This window comes from Carcharodon carcharias, chromosome 16 (assembly GCF_017639515.1).
Source record: "Carcharodon carcharias isolate sCarCar2 chromosome 16, sCarCar2.pri, whole genome shotgun sequence".
NCBI lineage: Eukaryota > Metazoa > Chordata > Chondrichthyes > Lamniformes > Lamnidae > Carcharodon > Carcharodon carcharias.
Window position 1 is genome coordinate 8,076,165 of NC_054482.1, and position 21,259 is coordinate 8,097,423.

General features: G+C 42.8%; 1 protein-coding gene and 1 long non-coding RNA gene across 2 annotated transcripts in view; both read right to left on the reverse strand.

Annotated features, from left to right (window-relative positions):
• Positions 1 to 21,259, reverse strand: part of LOC121289375 (adhesion G-protein coupled receptor D2-like) — a 275,259-nt gene that overhangs the window by 244,447 nt on the left and 9,553 nt on the right. The window contains exons 3-5 of the mRNA XM_041208753.1: positions 13,807 to 14,091; positions 11,257 to 11,368; positions 2,815 to 2,949 (exon numbers count right to left, since the gene is read on the reverse strand). Of these exons, the coding sequence (XP_041064687.1) occupies positions 2,815 to 2,949; positions 11,257 to 11,368; positions 13,807 to 14,091 (532 nt within the window). The remainder of the gene's footprint in view (positions 1 to 2,814; positions 2,950 to 11,256; positions 11,369 to 13,806; positions 14,092 to 21,259) is intronic.
• On the reverse strand, positions 13,912 to 19,642 carry LOC121289321. The gene is made up of 3 exons (XR_005945543.1): positions 19,454 to 19,642; positions 16,143 to 16,236; positions 13,912 to 14,091 (listed from the first exon to the last, which is right to left on the reverse strand). It is a non-coding gene; the product is annotated as an uncharacterized LOC121289321 (long non-coding RNA).

Below are 21,259 nucleotides of genomic sequence, written 5' to 3' on the forward strand. Positions count from 1 at the left end.
ATTTAGATCAATTTAAAACATGATGAGCAGTATCTATCCATCCACACTGGATTGATACACAAGGTTCAGGTGAAACCTTTGCTAGTTTGGATTGTAAAGGGTTCCCTCACCTAGAACATAATGTTTCTGTCCTTGTTATTACCCCTTCCTCTTTCAGGGATGGACAAAAAAATGTTGGCATTGCCTGCAAAGCCCACATACCAAGAATGAATAAAGTAAAATCCCACCATAATCCATTGCACCCTCACCAACTACTGCTGCATCTCTAATCTCCCTTTCCTCAATAAGGTCCTTAAAGTAACTGTTAATTTTCAACTCCATACCTACCTGACCCAAACTTCCTCTCTGAATTCATCCAGTCCAATTTCCAACTTCTCATCAAAACATCACTAATCAAAATAATAAAATACATCCTTTGTACTTGTGACCATTGTGCACTATTCCTTCCCATCCTCTTGGTGCTCAGAATGTTTGGCCATGCCGCCCTTCACCATTATCTCACGCCAGCTACCAAGCTCCATGGGTTTATTGTCACATTCCTATCTATTTGAACATAGCAGCTCCAGCATTGAGTTCTCTTCCATCCTTTGCAGTATCACCTCCAAATCTTGCAAGGATTTATATATTTCCCCCCCTCCTACTCATCAACTACACTATGTTAACATCATCCAGAAATATAGAGTTAGATTTCACACATTCACAGATGACACTGAGCTCTATCTTTCCACCAGCTCCCTTGATCAGCTCTGTAATGTCAGACTGTTTCTTTGGCATCCATTCTGAGATGAGGTGCAACTTCTACCAACTTAACATTTCAGTGACCAAAACCATCATTTTTGTCTACATCCATCCTCTCCGACCACTGGTTCAAATGAATTGGACTATTGACAACTTTGGACCTTATTTCACTGTGAGCTGTGTTTCAGACCCTGACTCCTATCCACTGAAGGGACTGCTTACTTCCATTTCCACAATGCTACATGCCATCACACATGCCTTCAGCACCTCCAAACTTCTTGACATCAAACTCAAATCCAACACTTTCCATAAAAGCCAACCTTTCCAAAACTGTGCTGTACATACCCTGTCACATTACCTCTGTCCTCACAGATCTACGTTGCCTCCCCACCCTCCAAACTTAACAAACTTAAACTGTTGCTCTCAAATCCCTCCACAGTCTCAGCCCATCTTATCTCCACAATCTCCTGCAGGGTTGTGTGCATCCCCCAAACACTCCATTTTTGCTTCCAGCCATTTGTGCATCCCCATTCTGTTGGTGGCACAGCCATCAGCCACCTGGATCCTATTGTCCAGAAATCCCTCACTAAACTTCTCAATCCCTCTGCTTTCCTTCAAGAACATTCTGAAAGCCCACCTCTTTGACTATGATTTTGATCACCCATCCTATTCTCTACCTTCTTTACTGAGCCTCTGTTTCCACATCTTTCTTTGAGTGCCTATTAAAAAACTACATAATGTTACAAACACAAGGCTTTATAAGGCAATTATGCTTAAAAACGTTTCCTTTAATTTACTGTGAAATAGAATGTTCTGGATAGGAGGATGGTGATCCTACTAAACTCTGCCTGGAGACAAGCCCATGTGTTCTGTAACTGATACCTTTGGAAAATCAAGTTTCACACCTTGACACAAAAGAGAGGCAGCTGGTTTTCTGGAGACAGAAATACACTGACACAGAGAAGGAGACAACACCGGCTGCTGCTGTGAAAAGTAGAGGAAAATACCGTTTTATGTGTTAGCCACAAGGATGCTGGTGCAAACTGGTTCCTTGTTCAAAGAGACGGGACTTGTGGAGATTTAAGGCAAAAGGAGTCACCAGAATGGACCTTGCTGCTGAAATCAGTCTGGGGACACTTAGGAGATGGAGTGGAATGACTTTCAGAGTACACAGAAAGAATTGCCCTGACGTGACAGAGAGATGGGAATCTGCTAAATAGCCAGGAGAAGCCTGGAACTTAACCTTCAAGGCTACTTATCTGCTGGAAGCATGGCATTAAGTAAAAATGTGTTATAAATTATTTAAATTGCATTATTTAGTTAATGGGGAAGTATCTTTCCTTTAGTTTGATATATTAGTTGCCTGTTAAATAATGCTTAATCTATGTAGATTTTAGTTTGTTTGTTACAGTAAGAGTCTTCAAACATGAATTGCATTTTAGTTCACTAGGCTCTCTAATCCTACCTACTCTATATATGATTTCCTTCATTTTTTTTATTTCTGACACCCCCCCCCCCCCCATAATTTTCTCCCTAACTCTCCTGCAAATTATTGCTGAAACACCGTTCACACTCCTCTACCCCAGGTACTTTTTCCAGTGCCTAATTTTCAGTTGCAAGTCTAATTGAGGAATGCCGCAAGATTATTTATACGATTGCATCTGCGATACCTTCATATTAACAACCAAATGTACATTTTCCAGCAAGGGTCACCTGATAGTGTTCGAACAGGAGAGCTGGCTGACCTTTACCTGCCTGACCCAGTGGCACTGAAGCCAATTGTAACACCTTCGCTGCTATCCCAGCTCAGGTCACCTAACTCAATGCAGGTTGGGAACCAATTCAGGGGCCTTCTATATGCAGGTTTCTCCACGCAAGTCACTGGGTAGGTTGTGTATTTATTTTTAACTTGCCCCCTGTGTTGGAATAGACAAATCCTTATTAGAAGCTTTTCCCTATGCTCAGAAATTCAACCATGGCAACATTAAGAAAAATGGATGAGCAATTTTGGTGGTTAGCATTCAACAGGAAAATCTAACACAGAAGGCATGAATAATACTATTCAGTGTCACTTACCTAAAGTGAGAAGCAGGGACATCTCTGAACCAGGGATCTGGATCTCATCCACTCGATTGCGCGCAGAAAGACATTTGGGTTTGTAAACAAGGTCACCTTCCAAACTGGGCAAGTGGCTTGCTTTGATCTGCATATCTACAAGAGTATATCAGGACAAGATTATATCACAAATGCTGATTTTCTCTCTACCTCCTGCCCCTCCCCACTGCCCTAAAGTCATTGACTCTTTCCTGAAGCTTGGGTCCACCAGGTGCTGAGCATCCTCTAGTATTTCACCCAGGTGGCCATTGTTTACATGCGAGCTTTAACACAGGGTTTCATCTGGCTACAAGATACATCGCAGCCAAGTCCAATCTGCTTCTTGCCCAATATCCATGCACACTCACTTTCTAGCAACCCACCTCATCCACTGGTTTACATGTCTTTATCATTCTGCTCAAACTGCACAACCCTTCTCTATGTGATCCCCTACCTACCCCATGCACCCTACCCCATGCACCCTACCCCAAAGTACAGCATCTGAGACCAAAAGTAACTCTTCAGCTGGCACCCATTAGAACATCAGGTCATTCAGCACAAATCAAACCGTGGCACCTCCCTGGTTTATGACTTTGTTACCCACTGAATAAACTCACTGTGCCATCGCAGAATAATCTTTTGACAATTCATAAACGCACGACAGTCCATTCAAGGCGCAGAATTGTCCGGTCCCAGGCGTCATGGTGAGCGTGAGTGGACAAGATGGTGAGAAGGCCAAAAATTAGTTTCACGCCATCGTGAAACCAGTTTGCAATCGTCTATTCTGCCAGTCAATGGCAGGCCCCATTTCCCGCTGTCCAATGCCAGGAATTTTAATGTATTTGCATCTCATTATTGCGCCCTAACGCCAAAATCACACCCCTCCCCATGTCAAACACCATGCACTTGGAAAAGCTTGACAAAAGTGAGCATTGTTCCACAAGTGAGACCATTCACCAGCAGCTCCATTGACATGCCTGGGGTCGGAGCCTCTGAAGCTTTTCTCAAGCAACACAACAGCATGAAAGTGCCACCAAATTCTCCAGAACTTTTCACCCCTCAGGCACAGACTGCAAATTAATGTGTATTTTAGGGCGTCACAGAACAATTCACCATCTGGGCAAGTTGTAGAAACCCCTGGCGAAAGGTGGCCATGGCAGAGTCAGTGGAGGAGGTGCTCACAGCCGCTTGCAATGTCTTTATTCAGGTGTGGACCAGTCTCCCTCATGGTTCGAGCTAACAGTGCAGCCTTGCTTTGCAGGTTAGGAGAATGCCTGCGCCTGAGCTGAGAGCACAGCATGCAGTCCAGCGGGCAAAGCTGTTCTACCACTCGGTCAGGTGGAGTGGGGCAGAGGTGAGGTGGGGTTTCGGACAGGTATGAAGTGCATTACACACTGGCCATCCAAGTGGTGGCCAGCACTCTATGGCATGCATGACCAGGCCTTCAGACTTAACCAAGAGAGGTTCTGATGACACATATGTTAAGCCACACGTCTCTCTCTTTGATCCTGCAGGAGGAGAACATCAGGATCATGGAGCCTGGTGATTTAGCGGTATGCCTCATGCTTACTGGAAGCAGAGAGGAATAAAAGAAGGAAGGAGAAGGAGAAGGAAGAGAAGAAGAGAACGGTGGAGACGCCTGGCTTGGTACGGGAGAAGCGCCTCCCTCAAGATGAATGGGCAACAGGGCCAGCTGTGTACGCAGCTGAAGATCCACAGAGATGCTCATAGGCATCTTGCTAGACCTAGGGACTATGGATGTTGCCTGTCATTTCTGCAGATGACTGAGAACCAGTGTCACCGAAGACTGCACATGTCTAGGGAACTGTTCAGTCACACATGCCACCTGCTGCAGGATTGAACGACACGGGGGGTAAGGAGGGCATCCACTGCCAGTGGGCGTGAAAGTGACCGCGGGAATCAATTTTTACGCCAGTGGGTCTTTCCAGGGTTCCACAGGTGACCTGTGCAGGATCTCGCAAACTTCCATGCACAAGTGTATCCAGGAGGTCACGGACACCATCTTCATGAAGGCACACAACTTTGTGCATTTTGTCTGGGATCAGCAAATGGAGGAAGCAAGAGCGCTGGGATTTGCGCAGATCTCTGGTTTTCCACGAGGTGCAGAGTCCCATCGACTGCACTCATGTGGTGCTTAGATCTCTTTGGCAACAAGCAGTCAACAACGTCAACCGCAAGGGCTTCCACTCGCTGAATGTTCATCTGGTCTGCAGTTCTGCGCATGATTCCCAGGGAGCATCCATGACACCTACATCCTTAGCAGATGTCAGATCCTTGACATCTTCCAGGGTCCACAGTGACTGCAGGGTTGGCTTCTCAGGGACTACAGAGGACGTGACTGATGATGCGCATTTAGCGACCTCAGGCTGCAGCACAGCGATGGTTCAATGAGGCTCATGCCACAACCCAGACTTTGGTGGAGCAAATGATAGGCATTTTGAAAATAAGGTTCCATTGCCTTGACAGGTCCACTGGAGCACTTCAATACAGTCCACAGAGAATGTTGCACATCTTCATATCTTATTGTGTACTATACAACCTAGCGCTGCAAGGGGGTGGGGGGGGGGGGTGTTGGTGGTGGACCTGGCTGAGGAGGAGGTGGCAGAGCTGCACGTCTCCTCCAACAAGGAGGACATCGAAGGGGATGGTGGTGATAAGGTTCCTTGAAGGTGAGAGTGTCGGCAATGAGGTCATCTCACTGGCCAAACACAGCAAGCATGCTCAGGAGGCCCACATAGCTGCAAGATTCATGGAGGATGATGCCAAGAAGCAGTGAACGTTTGACTCCTGTGTGGCTGAAGGCAGCGCACATACTCTTAGTGCTCAGGCTCATGTCATGGATAGGCAGCTAAGACCTTAATAGGTGCTAGATTCCAGGAGGATGATGACAACATGCAGTGAAGACACTCCATAGATCTTCACATTGCCTCTGTGAATGTCTGACTCCTGTCTGGCTGAGGGCAGCTCGCTTGCGCTCTGTGATCAGGGTCCTATCATGGAGCCACAGCTGTCAAACTTTAAGTGCACCCAATCTTTTGTCAGCCTTCAGCACCTGACCCCTTATTGGATCCAGCGCCCTTGCTTGAGGTTAAAGGATCCGGGTTGCACACTTTGTTCGAGGTGACCGAGTCAGTACAGAGACAAAGAACATCCAGAGATCATCGTTAGAGTAAACACATGCTGTTTCTTTACAAAATAACTCTACAACTACACTTGTGTGCTCACAACATACAACTCTGTCTTCATTCATCAGCGACTAACTTGAGAACACTCTCACATAGAGGTAGCCCGTGCTACTCTGCTATTGGACAATAAGATCATGTGACCTTACATTACACTACTTGTCTTAAAGGTATATTACATCTCAGATTATTACACCCCTCCTCCTTTACTGAAAAATACATTTTACAATTTTTCAGTAGATCAAGTTATTTACACAGATCAATTATTTACAAAGTCAGTCTCTCTGGGGGTTTCCTTATGCGTGTAGAATGTCTCAGCTCTACAGCTTCTGAAGTTTGCTTTGGAGTCCCCCTTACTGAAGTTGTGTGAGCTTCAGGTTCTACCACAGGTACCTGTAAATTTGTTTCTTCGACTCTTTCAGGTACAGTCGACCTTTCAAATAATTTGTACTTGGTTGAGTTTTCAACAGGAAATGTTGATTCAGTCTCGAACACCAGTGGAATCACTTCTGGATATTTGGGTTCTCCAGTTCGTATGTGATCCACACGTCGTCTTATTATTCAATCTTCAACTTTCACGTAGTAGGAAAGAGGTCCCATTACAGCACTTATTTCACTGAACAACCGTGCTAGCCCTTCTCTAAAATTTTTCCACAAATACCTTCTCTCCTACATTAAATGTTCTGTCCTGACTGTGACAATCATGTCCCATTTTCTGATTTTCCTGCCTTCTTTCTACCTTCCCCATAATTAGGCTCAGCCTCGATCGGAGACAGCGTTTCATCAACAGTTCAGCAGGTGGGAGACCTGCTGTCGAATGAGAGGTGGTTCAATAGTGGAATGGAAATCGTGCTAATTTAGTCACGATCGAATCTCCAAACAATTTCTTTATACCAGATTTGAACATCTGAACCGCTCTCTCAGCAAGTTCATTTGAAGAGGAATGATATGGAGGCGTTTTCACATGAACAATACCATTGAGGGTTGTAAATCGGTTAAATTTAGCACTTGTGAATACTGTTCTATTATCTGATACTAGCGCTTCAGGTAATCCATTTATAGCGAAGCTTTGTCATATCTTGTCTATTGTCGCTGAAGATGTGGGTGACCTCACTTCATATACATCCATCCATTTTGAATAAGATTCTATGATAAGGAGAAACATTGTTCCCATAAAAGGTCCCACATAATCGATGTGTACTCGTACCCATGGTCTTCATGGCCATTCCCAGGGGTGTAATGGGGCTGTTGCAGGTAATTTTTGTACTTGTTGACACTACATACAACCTCTCATTAGGTTTTCTATTTCCCCATCATTCCCAGCCACCACATACAGTTACGTGCTATTGCCTTCATTTTAGAAATTCCAGGATGTGCCCTGTGAAACTCAGATAACAATGGTTTTCATCCTGTCAGAGGACCAATCACTCGAGCTCCCCACAATAAAATACCTTCTTGGCTGGTTATCTCGTATCCTCTCTGGAAATATGGTTTCATTTCATTGGATTCTTGTATTTTTGACCGACCAGAAAGAACTTGATTTCTCACTTTGGATAAGACTGAGTCTCAATTCATCCAATCTTTAATTTATTTGGCACATAGAGTCATAGTCATAGACGTCTCCAGCACAGGAAAAGGCCCTTTGGCCCATCGAGTCTGCGCCAGTCAAACAAGTACCTAATTATTCTAATCCCATTTTCCAGCACTAGGCCCATAGCCTTGTATGCCATGGCTTCGCAAGTGCACATCCAAATACTTCTTAAATGTTATGAGGATTTCTGCCTCTACCACCCTTTCAGACAGTGAGTTCCAGGTTCCCACCACCCTCTGGGTGAAAAAATTCTTCCTCACATCCCCTCTAAACCTCCTGCCCTTACCTTAAATCTATGCCTCCTGGTTATTGATCCCTCCACCAAGGGGAAAAGTTCCTTCCTGTCTACCCTATCTATGCCCCTCATAACTTTATACATCTCAATCATGTCCCCCCTCAATCTCCTCTGCTCCAGGGAAAATAACCCCAGTCTATCCAATCTCTCCTCGTAACTAAAACTCTCCAGCCCAGGCAACATCCTGGTAAATCTCCTCTGCACTCTCTCTAGTGCAATCACATCCTTCCTATAATGTGGATTCCAGAACTGCATGCAATACTCTAGCTGTGGCCTAACCAGCATATCGGTGATGAGTCCAGGACATTTAATAACAAGATGTATTCCTGAGGAATTGGAACATCCTCATCTTTTACCTGCAGGGGTAAACAACTGAGTGCATCTGCATTTGCAATTTGACTTCAGGGTCCGTGAATAAAAGTATACTCATACACTGCCAAGATCAACGCCCATCTTTGTACTCTTGCTGAGGCTAAAGGGGGTATAGCATTGTCTTCACTGAACTGGCTTGTAGCCTGTGAACATTAACACCCATGCCCAGGCTGTGCAACTAAATCTTCTTAACCTTCCTAACCCTGCCACTACATCAAGGTCACCCAACATCCACAGCAGAGGTGGAGGCAGCCTCCTGACTGCTACATCCTATTGCCTGTGATGACTTTGGTGGACGTTCTCTGGAGGGCCGAGACCTGGAGGGCCCAGGCCTGCTTTGGGTGTCCTGCTGTGGGCCAGGTGCACTCTCCACGGCCTGTGGAGCTGGAGATGATGGGGTCACAGGAAGAGGGGATTTGGATTGGCCGGACGTTCCTGGAGTCACCTGGGTAGATGGCCCCAGGTGTCGAACTGCGGGTCCTCCTTCCTATGGGTGCAGACTGACTCCTTGAGGAAAGAGGAAGCTGGAGTGAGATCAAAGTCCCCCACACCCCTCTCGCCTTGACACTGTTGGCGGACAACTATGGTGTTAGCAATGGAGTTCAGCCCACGCAGCAATGCAGAACCCATGTCCTGGATCAAGGTCTCCATAGCAGCTGCCATCCTGCTAGTGTTGACCTTGGTGCATTGGCATGCTGGCGGTATCACCTCAGACTGTAGGCAGGCGGACTCCTCCATCGTCCTTTGTAATCTGAGGAGTGCATCAGGTATCCCTTCCTGATGTTCCCATGATTATCTTTGCAGCTCCAACAACTGATTGAGGACAGAGTCCAGAGGCTCCTCATCTAACTCAGACTCAACAGATTCCTTGCCTCCAGCAATCGTCCAAGTGCTGCCGTCATCGGATGTCACTATCTCCACCTACTGCGGAACAGATTGTGTGCTGTGTTCATCAGGTTGTGATCCCAAGGCTGTTCTAGAGCTAGGTTCCATCGAGGTGTGTGTCGCTGTGCTGGTGGAGGGTGTGGGTGAGTGCTGTGACAGGTCTTCAATGATGCTGCCCCCAAGGTCGTCATCCAAGCTGGTCTCGGCGCTGGGGTCAGGGCCAAGTTTGCCTGAAGGCAACATGACAGATGTGTCTAGGAGAGAAAGTGGAGATTATTAGTGCTTGACAGCCACTTTACACACAGAACAATGGACCCTCCTCGGCCTGTGGAGCAGAGTAACATTGAGAGGGGGATGATGTGGTGCAGGATCTTCATGTGGGTGCTTACTGCTGACCTCACTGTTGCCACAGGAACAGTCCACATCCTCTGGGGCCAGCTCCAACCCACGACCCTCGAACATAAGAAATAGGGACAGGAGGAGACCATTCGGCCCCTCAAGCCTGCTCTGCCATTCAATAAGATCATAGCTGATCTTCTTGTGTTTCGATTGCCACTCTCCCATCTAACCCCGATAACCTTTGATTCCCTTTGAACGGGTTGAGAACCTTGATGTCCGACACTCCACCCACAACTGGGATCCTCGCCTGTTGATTATGCAGGACAAGATTGCTCACAAAGGCAGATAGAGAGAGTATGAGCAAGGCACATGACAGGCCAAATGAGAAGGGTGCCAGGCATGTGTGTGTGCTGGGCGAAGCCATGGATGGGATGAGGAGGCGATCTCCAGAGGAGATGAGGCCAGATGGAGATGGGAGGGTGTGTGTGAGAGAGGGAATGATGATGTCCTTTGAACTGTCGGCAAGTGAGATCCCAGTGAATGTGCGTTGGGCTTGTGAGTGTGAGAGTTGAGATGGTTGACTTACCCTGGCAGTACGGATGAGATCATTCATCCATATTCTGCACAGGATGGCTGACCTCTTGTGTGCAGCGTTGGCACTGACCACCTCTGCCACTGCCTTTCAAGCCAAAGTGGAGAGACTGGAGGGCCTCCTGCGGCCAGAGCGGGGGTGGTACACATCGCAGCGAGCCTCCACAGCATCCAAAAAGCATCCCAGGCATGTGTCACTGAAGTGGTACGGGGGGTGGGGGGGAGGAGTTAATTCTTCTTGGCTTTTGGGACCATGTCTTCACCAGAGCCGTCCTGGGCTGTGAGCATTGAGAAGTGTATGCATGGCTGCAGTTTAAACCTGGCCCCAGAATGACGGAGTGACAAGGTAACAGTGTGCTGGGCAAATCAGAGGTTGGTCACCAGCGATCCAGTCACTGCATAATTTATGAGGAGGGAAGGGGACGATAGAGCGTGAAAATCCGTCATTGCGACCGGTGGGTAAAACATCTTTTATCCGCGCCTGCTACTGCACTTAGTATATCTCACATGCTCCTGTTCCTATTTCTTATGTTCTTATGTGGCAACGGTGAGGTCGGCGGTAAGCATCCACGTGAGGATCCTGCACCACATCATCCCCCTCTCAACGCTACTCTGTTCCACAGGCCGAGGAGGGTCCACTGTTCTGTGTGTAAAGTGGTTACCAAGCACTAATAGCCTTCACTTTCTCTCCTAGACACATCTGCACGTCACCCTCAGGCAACCTTGACCCCGACTCCAGCGCTGAGAGCAGCATCATTTTCCTCCTTTCTGGAGGAAATATGACTGATACCCATTCTTTGGTCTGTGCTTTATCTTGCAGGTGAATAGCCTATGCACTGACCAAAACCAACGCTGGTGTGGATTAAATAGGTCCCATAAATTATTTGGAAAACATTTTCCCCCAGTTACTTTTAAAAATATAACATAGTGGCATGAATAGTGTTAGAACAAATCAGCACACGGGAATAAATCTAATTGTTAATGAGAGTTTGAAAAACTTGACCCTAAACAGTCAGGGAAAAAATCTCTAACATCAGAAGTAGCTCAATCAATCTCCTGAAACCATTCACATTCCTTTTCCAAAACCGGGGTGCTGCTGAGTAGGTGGTTTCAAACATTTAAAGGTCCAAGTAAAACACAATCCTTACCTATATTCTCTGTTGACAGGACAATACTTTGTCCAATGGAAAACAAAATATTAGAAAGCTTCTCAGCAAGCATATCAACACTGTGTATTATAACGTATGGTCCATGGATCACCTGCAGAAATACAGGTCACAATGTAAGCATTTTCTTCCATATACTCACTTGTAAAATCCTCCAAATGCTTTTGGTGTTACAGTAAACAACTTTCTATGCAGTATTGTCAAGTTGGTGAGACAAGCTCACAGTCTCAGAACAGTGTCCACAACTATTTTGGAAACTTTCAGAGGATGGTACTTTTCACAACTAGGGCAATTACTGAATTCAGTCATGAATAAAATTGATTGAGAGCATTATGGCAAACAGGCTTTTTGACTCATGATACTTAGATATTACTTGCATATTGGGTGATCTTCCATGGTGTTGCTCACATAAAAATTGCTTGATGCATTCCATTCCATGAAATGCATAGTAAATTAGCACTTCCAATGGTTTACAGTGCTTGAATAAATGAAAAGCCTTTTTATTAGAGTATTGTGGGAGTGGTTGGGTCAAATTTCTATATAATGCGTTTGATAAAGGGAGGTGAATCATATCCAGTGATGGACAGTATGTAATTGTGGTGGATTTCTTTTAGCTGATGAGATTAAAATTAAAACTTCTGAACAATAAAGACATTACAGTAAAATAAATAAATAATAGAAATGGGTATTTAAATTAAACAAAGTTAACTGACAAAGATTAATTGTATATTGAAAGATTGTATGTAAAGGGAATGAGAGTTAAAATAAATTAATACAAAATATATTGTACACATATGTAAAGTGTACACACGTGTAAAATTTCTTGTGCAATGTGTGTATTCAATAAAATTTGTGTGGGACATTTTGTACATAATCAAAATGAAACGTTTATTGAATTTATACTCATGTAGTTCAGGAAGTATATGTTTATGTTTTTGAATGTTTGACCAGTGGATGCAGTATTGGGGAGGAAGTTGGGGCATGGTGGTTAGGAGGAGGATTTGTTTTCAGTGTAAATTGTTCACGTAGGGGTTTGTACGAATGTGAAATCAGGTATATGAGGAGGGGAATTGGAAGTTTGAAATGAATGGTAGGAAAATATAAACCACTGGAGGAGGAGGAAAGAATATGAGGGCACAGAGGATGATGTTGGTAAGTGGGAAAGAGATTCACGGTGGTGAGGAGGTGTTAAATTGGAACTTTGGGTTGAGAGACAGGAAACAGTGAAAGATTAGGAGATTAAGGACAAGGAAAGTTTTGGACTGCAGAACGTTTCATGGTGATTATGAATGAGACTGAAGTGGGGTGTGAAGAAGAGAGTTAATGTGGTGATGAAGAATAGAAAGCGCAGGGAAATGATTTGTCTGTATAAGGGCTTATATAGAGAATCTAGGGTTTGTAGTAGTACGTGAGTTTAAAGGCATGTTGTAAATTAGAACAGGGTTTTAGATGTGAAAAAAGTGAAGAAGGTTTTTGTGCTTTTATGAAACACTGGTAGGTAGGTCATGAAATGTGCAAGTAGTGGGAGCACATCCTGGAATCTGGAACTTGTTGGAGTGATAAGTGAGCACAAGGAAAAGATACGAAGGTGGTGTGAACAAATGGATGAAGCAAGAATAAGGTTAAGGAGTAGTAATGGTGCTTTTGCCACATTGGGAGCATTGTAGGATGTCATGGGATTGAGATCTTAGGATCTGGGAACAAGGAGGCATCTCAGGATATCGAAAAGGTGGAAAAGCAATCAAGGTGTTGGAATAGTGGAGTGGGAATACTGGTACTTTGGGAGTGAATATCAGATGTGGTAAAGGTAGGTGTGGGGGACTGGAGTTTGGGAGGAAAAGTCGGGTAACAGCTTTCAGCAAGGGGTGGCACTGGGGTGTAGAACTCCTGGGGTAGCAGTGTCTCTCCCTTCTCCTCAGCATTTTTATCACTTGCATTTTATTGGTTTTGGTTATGTTTATACTCATCAAATGATTGCAATTCCGAGGCACTCTCAAGCTTGCAAAGCTGTTTGATGTGAATAGTAGAACAAGTCAACACAGATGCCATCACGATTTCAATATTTTTCTCACTTCCTGATTCCACAGTGTATTGCATTAAATATCAAATATCATTAAAGCACACATAATGAGCAACTAATATACCTCCCAATTTAAATCACAAACATTAAAAGGTAACATTTTCATCTTAAAAAATTCAAAGCAGTGTTATTATGTGGTTTAAGGATAAGACTAAATTAACAGAAAACAATCGCTCATATTTAGCCTTGCAAACATCAACCCTTTTGTCTGCAATACAGCATTATTTCTCCAATAACACACAGCAATGTATATTGCTTTAATAGCTGCTGTTTCAACCTGTTTTCAAAAGCATTTATTATCTACCAGCTGAAAGTAAACTGGTTTCATACAAGTTTCATAGAAAAGTTTTGTAGATTAATATTTATATTTCATGGGAGTATTTTCCACATCAAATCCAAGGCACTTAAATATTTAGCTTTATAGTACAATAAAACTTAAAGCATTCTCACACCTCAGAGATTATGAGCCATTCAAAGGAGCACTTGACATCTATGATTTTGCTTGCCAATTTTATGTAGTTGGTAGCCAAGCTCAAAATTGTTTCTGAATTATTTGCTTCTGTCTCAAAATCCAGCTCAGCGACATTTCCAAGAAATCTTGTCAACCCTAGCAAGTCAGCCGAGGTGAGTTTAGCATGGCTTTCATCTGTGGCTTCTAATAACACATTGATGATGTAATTTGCAATAGTTGCATTTTGTGGGTAATCACTTTTGTTAAGCAAAAGATAGTCTGCAACCTAGAGCAACCAACAAACAGAAATATTTTCACACAACACACGATCACAGCATGAAACCAATAACTGATATTGTACATACTTTTAAAAGTTGGAGACATTGCAAAATATATTGAAATCTTACAATAAAAGTTTAGTTTCAAAGATAAATATTACTAAAGCAGTTACCAACAGTCATATTCAAAACATATGTTCAGCAGCTATTATATTACTTTTGAAATATTTTTTAAATTTATCAATCATAGAAATGGAAGTAACAAGACAAGAACAAACCATTCATCCCCAAAAATTGTGTCAGTGTTTATCCTCCACATAGAAATATAGCTCGTACTACATTTACCATCCTGGGCTGGAAATTCCGGGGTGATGGAAGTTGGAAACTGACCAACTTTTAAAAAAGGCTGCTCTATAGCAATAATACACTGCCGGTGACCTTAAGCTGAGGGTTGGTCCTCTGGTCCTCAGTAAAAGGAAGTCCCTTCCTCGAGAGCTGCCAACCAATCAATTCACCAGCAGCTCTTGCACTATCAGCAGCACCAGAACTCAGTAGTGAGCACTGCTGGCACTGCAAGCAGTCCCACAAAGAAATGTCATGGATGCCTGAGACAGGTAAGTCATGGGCTTTTTTTTGGGTGGGGAGGAATCAGGAATCCTAGAGAGGGAGGCAAAGGGGTTAGGGGGGGCAAGGGGGTTGGGGGGGGTGCGGGGCAGGCAAGGGGACACAAAGGGGGAATATGATCTTGGTGGGGGGTTGTCGTTCCCCCCACTCCCCATGCACATAGAGCATCCCCTCCCCCAAATGGGTGCAACAATTTGGGTGAAAAAATGGCCTTCCTCTCTCACCCATCTTAAATTGCCTAGTAGCAATGGAAGTGGTTCGAGGGGCTTAATTAAGTGGGCAATAATTGGCCACTGAAAACACTCCCGGTGGGGGGGCGGGCGGGGGGGCATAAAATCTAGCACTGTTTCCATATCCCTTCAACCCCTTATTCAATCTAATCTTGAATGTTGACATTGTTTTTGCCTCAACCATTAACCCTGGGTGTGAGATCCAAACTCTCGCAACTTTGTGCCATAGGTTACGGGGAGAAAGCGGGAGAATGGGGTTGAGAAACTTATCAGCCATGATTGAATGGCGGAGCAGACTCAATGGGCCGAATGGCCTAATTTCTGCTCCAATGTCTTATGGTCTTATGGTCTCTTATTTAGTCATCATACTGATTTTCATTCACTGTGCCACTCCTTGCTAATCTCAACCACCAGCCAAAAGCAGAAGTGAGCCCCATTCATAACAATCAACATCATTACATAATTTGATTTACAACAAAGAATTTCTATTTATTTTTAATTACTCTGTACCATCTGGGGAATGACAGATGCATTGAGCTATGAAAAGATGCCTTTCACTTTTCGAATTGGATTTGAATCTAGCCCAACACCACAGTTAGTTTATGGGGAAAGTGGAATGTCCATTCGTTGCCATTGGGAGCACTTCTCTGAAACTAACCTTAAAGGCATTTGGTTGAGATAATAGCAGCTGAGAGATTCTTTCTGCATCTGACCTCTCATTTATCTATTACGTTGATTGGTTAAAATATAAATTAAAAGCCAAGTGATATGCACAAGAATTACACAACTCTGTGCAGTTCAGAATAGAGTTGTATTTAGTAAACAAAAATGTGAAGCTAACCCAACAGGAATAATCCTTCGGGACGTTTAGTTTCAGAAACATTAACATATGAGATCGATATGGTTTAGGATTTCTTATATTCACCAATACAACCCCACTATTAGACTAATCCTTGACACAGTTGTTTAAATGATCAGATTGTAAAATAGCTTAAGTTGAAATTTTATATGCAAGTGAGAACGTTTCCATTTCAAAACCATTTTGTTCCTAAAATTTAGTATTGCAATTATTTAAAATTAATTTAATGGCAATACTCCCTCTAAGATGTAAAATTGGTGACCAAACTCCATTCAAAGTAACGAATCAATGTTAAAGTATTTACATTTGAATCTATAAACATTAGCTTTTAATTAAAACAGCCTACTTTTATGCATGCAACTCTCTCCTGCAACAAATCCACAATGCGAAGTAACTGTTCAAAACAACTAATTACTCACTGAAACACCGACAGATTTTTCCTTAACATGGAAGAAAAATGGAGAGGGTGAGAGAGAAGAAAAGTCTTGCATTTGTTTGTATGTATCTGAAAAAGGAACAGAATAGCTAGCATATTTTACAAATCATGGTATATGAATGGCAATTCGCATAAAATCAAACAGAAATCCATCTGAGCATTCAAGGGTTTTCCCCGAATGTTTCTGGGCTCTTTATAATTGGAGGGCTTTGTGTCACCCAACTCTAGTTTCAGAACAATAGTGAGTGGACAAAACTCTCCAGTGTATGATACTGTTGACATCAAGCTATTAATTTAAACTTACAACTAAATTCTTCTCTGAACACAGAAACTTTGGCATTGTAAATGTAATTTTCATTTAATGTAACAGCAGCAACTTGAATATGTCTGTAATATTTTCAAAGGAACTCAGGACTGCATTCATTTCTTGTTCACAAAATATTAGTTCCTGATTTTGTCACACTTCTGTGTCAATTTTTTTTTCAATATAAAATCATATGTCCACATTTATAACGTAAACTTCCCACCTAAAAACTTTTCTTACTGGGCTTATAGCAGCTCAGTTCAGTTCTGCAACTCTCCTGCTGAGAAACCCCAATAATCCAACCATTTTAAAGTTTCCATTCCCCAAACTTGCAAGCTTTCCTATCCCTATCCCTGTCTTCTAACCCCACTTCACCTAAAGACAACACTTGGTCATGACTCCCCATGTGCAATGTCACAATCAACTGGCTGTTATGCATAAAATGTTCAATCATCTTAGACTTTCCTGAATGGTTGCCAATCCAAATGTTCCTTATAAGGAACATCAACATTACACCCTCGGAAGAATTGGCTGGGACTAGAGTTGTTACAGTCTCCAAAATAGTTCTCAGGAACTTGTTTGTGGTGTCAGTTATGTGGCCTTGGTCTAAACCCAAAGTTCCATTCAAGCCAGAAGGAAGTTAAGAGTTTCCTTCAAGAATTCATCCCGGAAAACCTTGCCTTGGATGGGAAGAGAGTTCAATTTATGCAGCTCGAGTCTGACAGATATACTGACCTCTTTTCCCACCTGCTTCAACAGACATGTCCCATCAGAGTAGAAACCAGAGCACATGGACAAAAAGACATCAGGCACAAGCTGACAATGACATACCAATGCTTCTACCGTTAACTGCATCAAAGCTTTGGAAACCTTTATCAACAAAATGTGTGCAATCCAGTCATCAGAGCAAAACAATGTGGAATACTCTCAATTTCATGAATGAAGCTATTTTCTCACCATCCGGATCAAAGGAGGAGATGGTGCCCTTGAAGTTTCAGAAATATTAGACAGCATGTTATAATGCTGGAATCCAGTGATGGACCAGTTCAGCTGCTGAATTGCTGGTTTCCATAGAGAAGGCAAACACTGCAAATGAGTGGAGAATCTTCTACTATAAATAAACTATTTTTATTTATTTTGGACTGTGGCTTTAAAATTGGACTGTGCCTTTAAAAAAAACTACCATGGCTGTAGTGGAAAGACGTGTTCACTGGAGCAGGATGAGGAATATCTACAATGTTGCTATCCTGGAACAAAAGGTGCCATAAGAGAACAGGATGGTGCTGGAAAGGGGTTCTGCACTAAGGGGAAATGCCTGATGATAGCATTTTAATTGGCTCCTGACCAGGTAACCATGGTTTTGTGTGGTAACGATGCAGACAGAACAGCTCCTAGCTTGCAAAGAGGGAAGACTTGAAACCTCTCTCTCCTGTATTTGTAAGATTCCAGCAATTCTGCTATAATAGCTAGCTGGCTATCCCTCACATCTCTATAACCTTTCTTTGAAAACCCCTGTCAAGAGGAAAGCGGGAAAAAATCACCAGTAGAGACATCAAAAAGCAAGTTTTTCAACCAGTGAACCACAGACTGAAAGTGCTGGGAGACCACCTAGTGTCATCAACAACAAACTGCATGGAATTTGGAAGACATCAATCAAAATCAGCCCATCTAATCATGTACTCTGGTTTGATGCTATTGAACTGTTTTATCTCACCCTTAAAATCCATGTTTTGTGTGTGTGCATGTTTGTGTATAGAGGTTTAAGAAGGGGTAGAGTTCAAGTTATTGAGTTAGAAGTTAGCAGTTCATATTTCTTTCTTTTGCCACTAGTTAAAAACAATTTGTTCAATAAGCAGTTTATTTACTTATTAAGTTTACAAACCTGGTGTTTGTATTCTGTAAACCTAAATTAAACAATTATGTAGAATTGGCGTAATCTGGTGATTTGGTCAAACTTTTCACATTTGTCACTGCTCGGGGGACAGTGGGGCTTGATATTATAGTGCACTAACCCCAGTGAGTCATGACACTATGTTATCTTCTCTAATCCCTTGCTGGGGTACAGGTGCTGATACCAGGAGCCCTGTCTGGTAGTTTGCCCAGGTGGTCATTCTTCAAAAGTGATAGTGAATAGCATCATACTATTTGACTACAGGGGATAATTTCAGCCTGGACCAGTCCTGCCCCCAATCAATGCCTAATTTTGCATATGTGCTGTGGGATACACTGGACAGCAGTCAGTCAGGAACAGGAACGGGGACAGGAACCCTCAATTTTCATTTCCTAACCCAGGGAATGCTGAGGCCAATTATAGCACTCCACCAACTCGTCAACTGAGGTCAACTTTTCCTCAGGTGTTTCTCTCAAACGCAGCATAAGCCCTCGATCTCCATACTCAGTCAGGCTGCCTACCATACCGGGGCTCAACATCATTCCACCTGGCCTCCTACCCAAGTCCCACAGGCACTACTGAATTCTGCTGCTGATATTTCAGCATTTGTTACAGCAGCAACAGGCATTGGACAGGGCTATGACTGTCTGGGGAAGCAGGAGGAACACAATGAACTACACAGGGGAAGAAATGGAGTTGGGGAGAGAAGAGGACATAGCGCCACAGGTTTCAACTGGCCACTAGTGGTAACTATTTTGTGCTTTACCATTCAGTAAATATGAAGCTGTTTTGTATTTGTTTAACATCTGTTTTTAGTTTTGTAAAACTCGTTGTTTTTCCTGTCGACTAAATGACTGCTTCATATAATCTGTGCAACATATGTCTAAGTACTCCACCAGCAATTAATAATCAAGGTTATAATATAGAAAGAAAGAAACATATTTATGTCAAAATAACAGAAACCTTTTTGATGAGGATGCTTTAGAATAATGTACATTTACAATGCAATAATGAACTTAAATTCACCTTTGTTATATCTACAGAGTGCTTCCTTCTGCTTTGAGCATAATTCAGATGTCCATGTTCCAGTTAATGGGTCAAAGGCTACACATTGTCCTTTATTAACTGGATGGCTGACATCTGATGAGATGTTGTGAAAAAGGGGCAGAGTTCCATCAACCCACAAAATGTCAAATGGTTCCGTTGTTTGGAATCCATCACCTCCAATGGAATAAAAAAAAAACAAACAAATGTCATGAGCTACAAGTCAAAGAGACACATTAAGTCACTGTCATGAATCCTAGAATCATACAGTGCAGAAGTGAGACCATTTGGCCCATCATGTTTGTGCTTTAACAAACCATCTAATTAAATCCAATCTTCCAGAATCCGTATTCCAAACAAATAAATTTCTTCAAACCCACCTTCCATTGCCAAAAGAAAGTGTGCCTGATCTGGACTAACACTGCTTTAAATCAATCATTCTCCTACATTTTGAGGCTTTCAGTCACTTTGGTGCTGACATTTCTCTCTCTGCTAATTTTAGTGAAAGAAATAAAATTACATCAGTGACTGGTTATAAAACACCTTAAGGAATGCCCTCAGGTTTTGTACGATGCTGTATTTTTTTTTGTTTCTTCCTAGCAGTATAATGATGATTGGACTAATAATCCAGAGAAGGCAAGTTCCAATTCCACCATGGGAGTTTGAGAATTTGAATTCAGTTTTTAAAAACCTGGAAGTAAAAATTTGGTACCAGTAAAAGTTAATATGAACCTGTCAGATTGTCGTGAATAAAAATACAGGTTCATCAATGGAGAAGGAAATTTAATATTTTTATACGGTCTGGTCTATAATGTGCCTCCAGTCGCATGCTAATGTTGTTGACTCCTAACCACCTTCTGAAATTACCTTGCAAGCCACTCAGTTAAAGAAGGTCTACCACTACCTTCTCAGGGCAAGTAAGGATGAGCAATAAATGTCAGTCTTCAAGTAGCATCTATATACTGAGAATTTTTTTTTTAAAAAGACATTATAAATGGCAACAGACTATTCATCTATGTTTGGTACAGCTAAGGATTTCTATCCCTTCGAATAAAAAATAATAGTTATTAAAAAAGAGAAAAAAAATTGCTGGTTAATAATTGATGCTTAACTTGTACAATCGACTAGTGGAAATGTTCTAGGGATACAGAATGCCTATTATGCAAATTGCTTGGTGCATTTGCATCAGCGTCAGGGTCCCATTACTGTCAGATGTGGACCCACAGTCACTGGTGTGGAGCTAAATGACAGCACAAAACCATTAACATAACTGCGAACTGGTTTGTTCTAGAGAAACTCTGAAAATGTCCCTGTTAGAAAGTTTTTTTTTAATCACAATGTATTCTATTGTGTCTAAGTAGCTGTGAGGTCTCCGAATCCCTCCCTCATACTTGGCTGCAATCATTTTAGATTTCTGCTTTTTTTGTAAACAATTGAGTTTTTTTTAGTTATTCTTTCATGGGATGTGGGCGTTATCCTAATTGCCCTCAAGCAGGTGGTGGTGAGCTGCCTTCTTGAACTGTTGCAGCCCATCTGGTGTAAGTACACCCGGAGTGCTGCTAGGAAGGGAGTTCCAGGACTTTAATCCAGGGACAGTGAAGGAACGGCATAGTTTCAGGTCAGGATGTCATGTGGTTTGGAGGGGAACATCCAGATGGTGGTGTGCCCATGCATCTGCTGCCCTTGTCCTTCTAGATGGTAGAGGTCATAGGTTTGGAGGGCATATCATCTTCATCAGCTCTGATCACTGCTTTTTTTTCGAATTAATCTCTAAATTTGCAATGAACG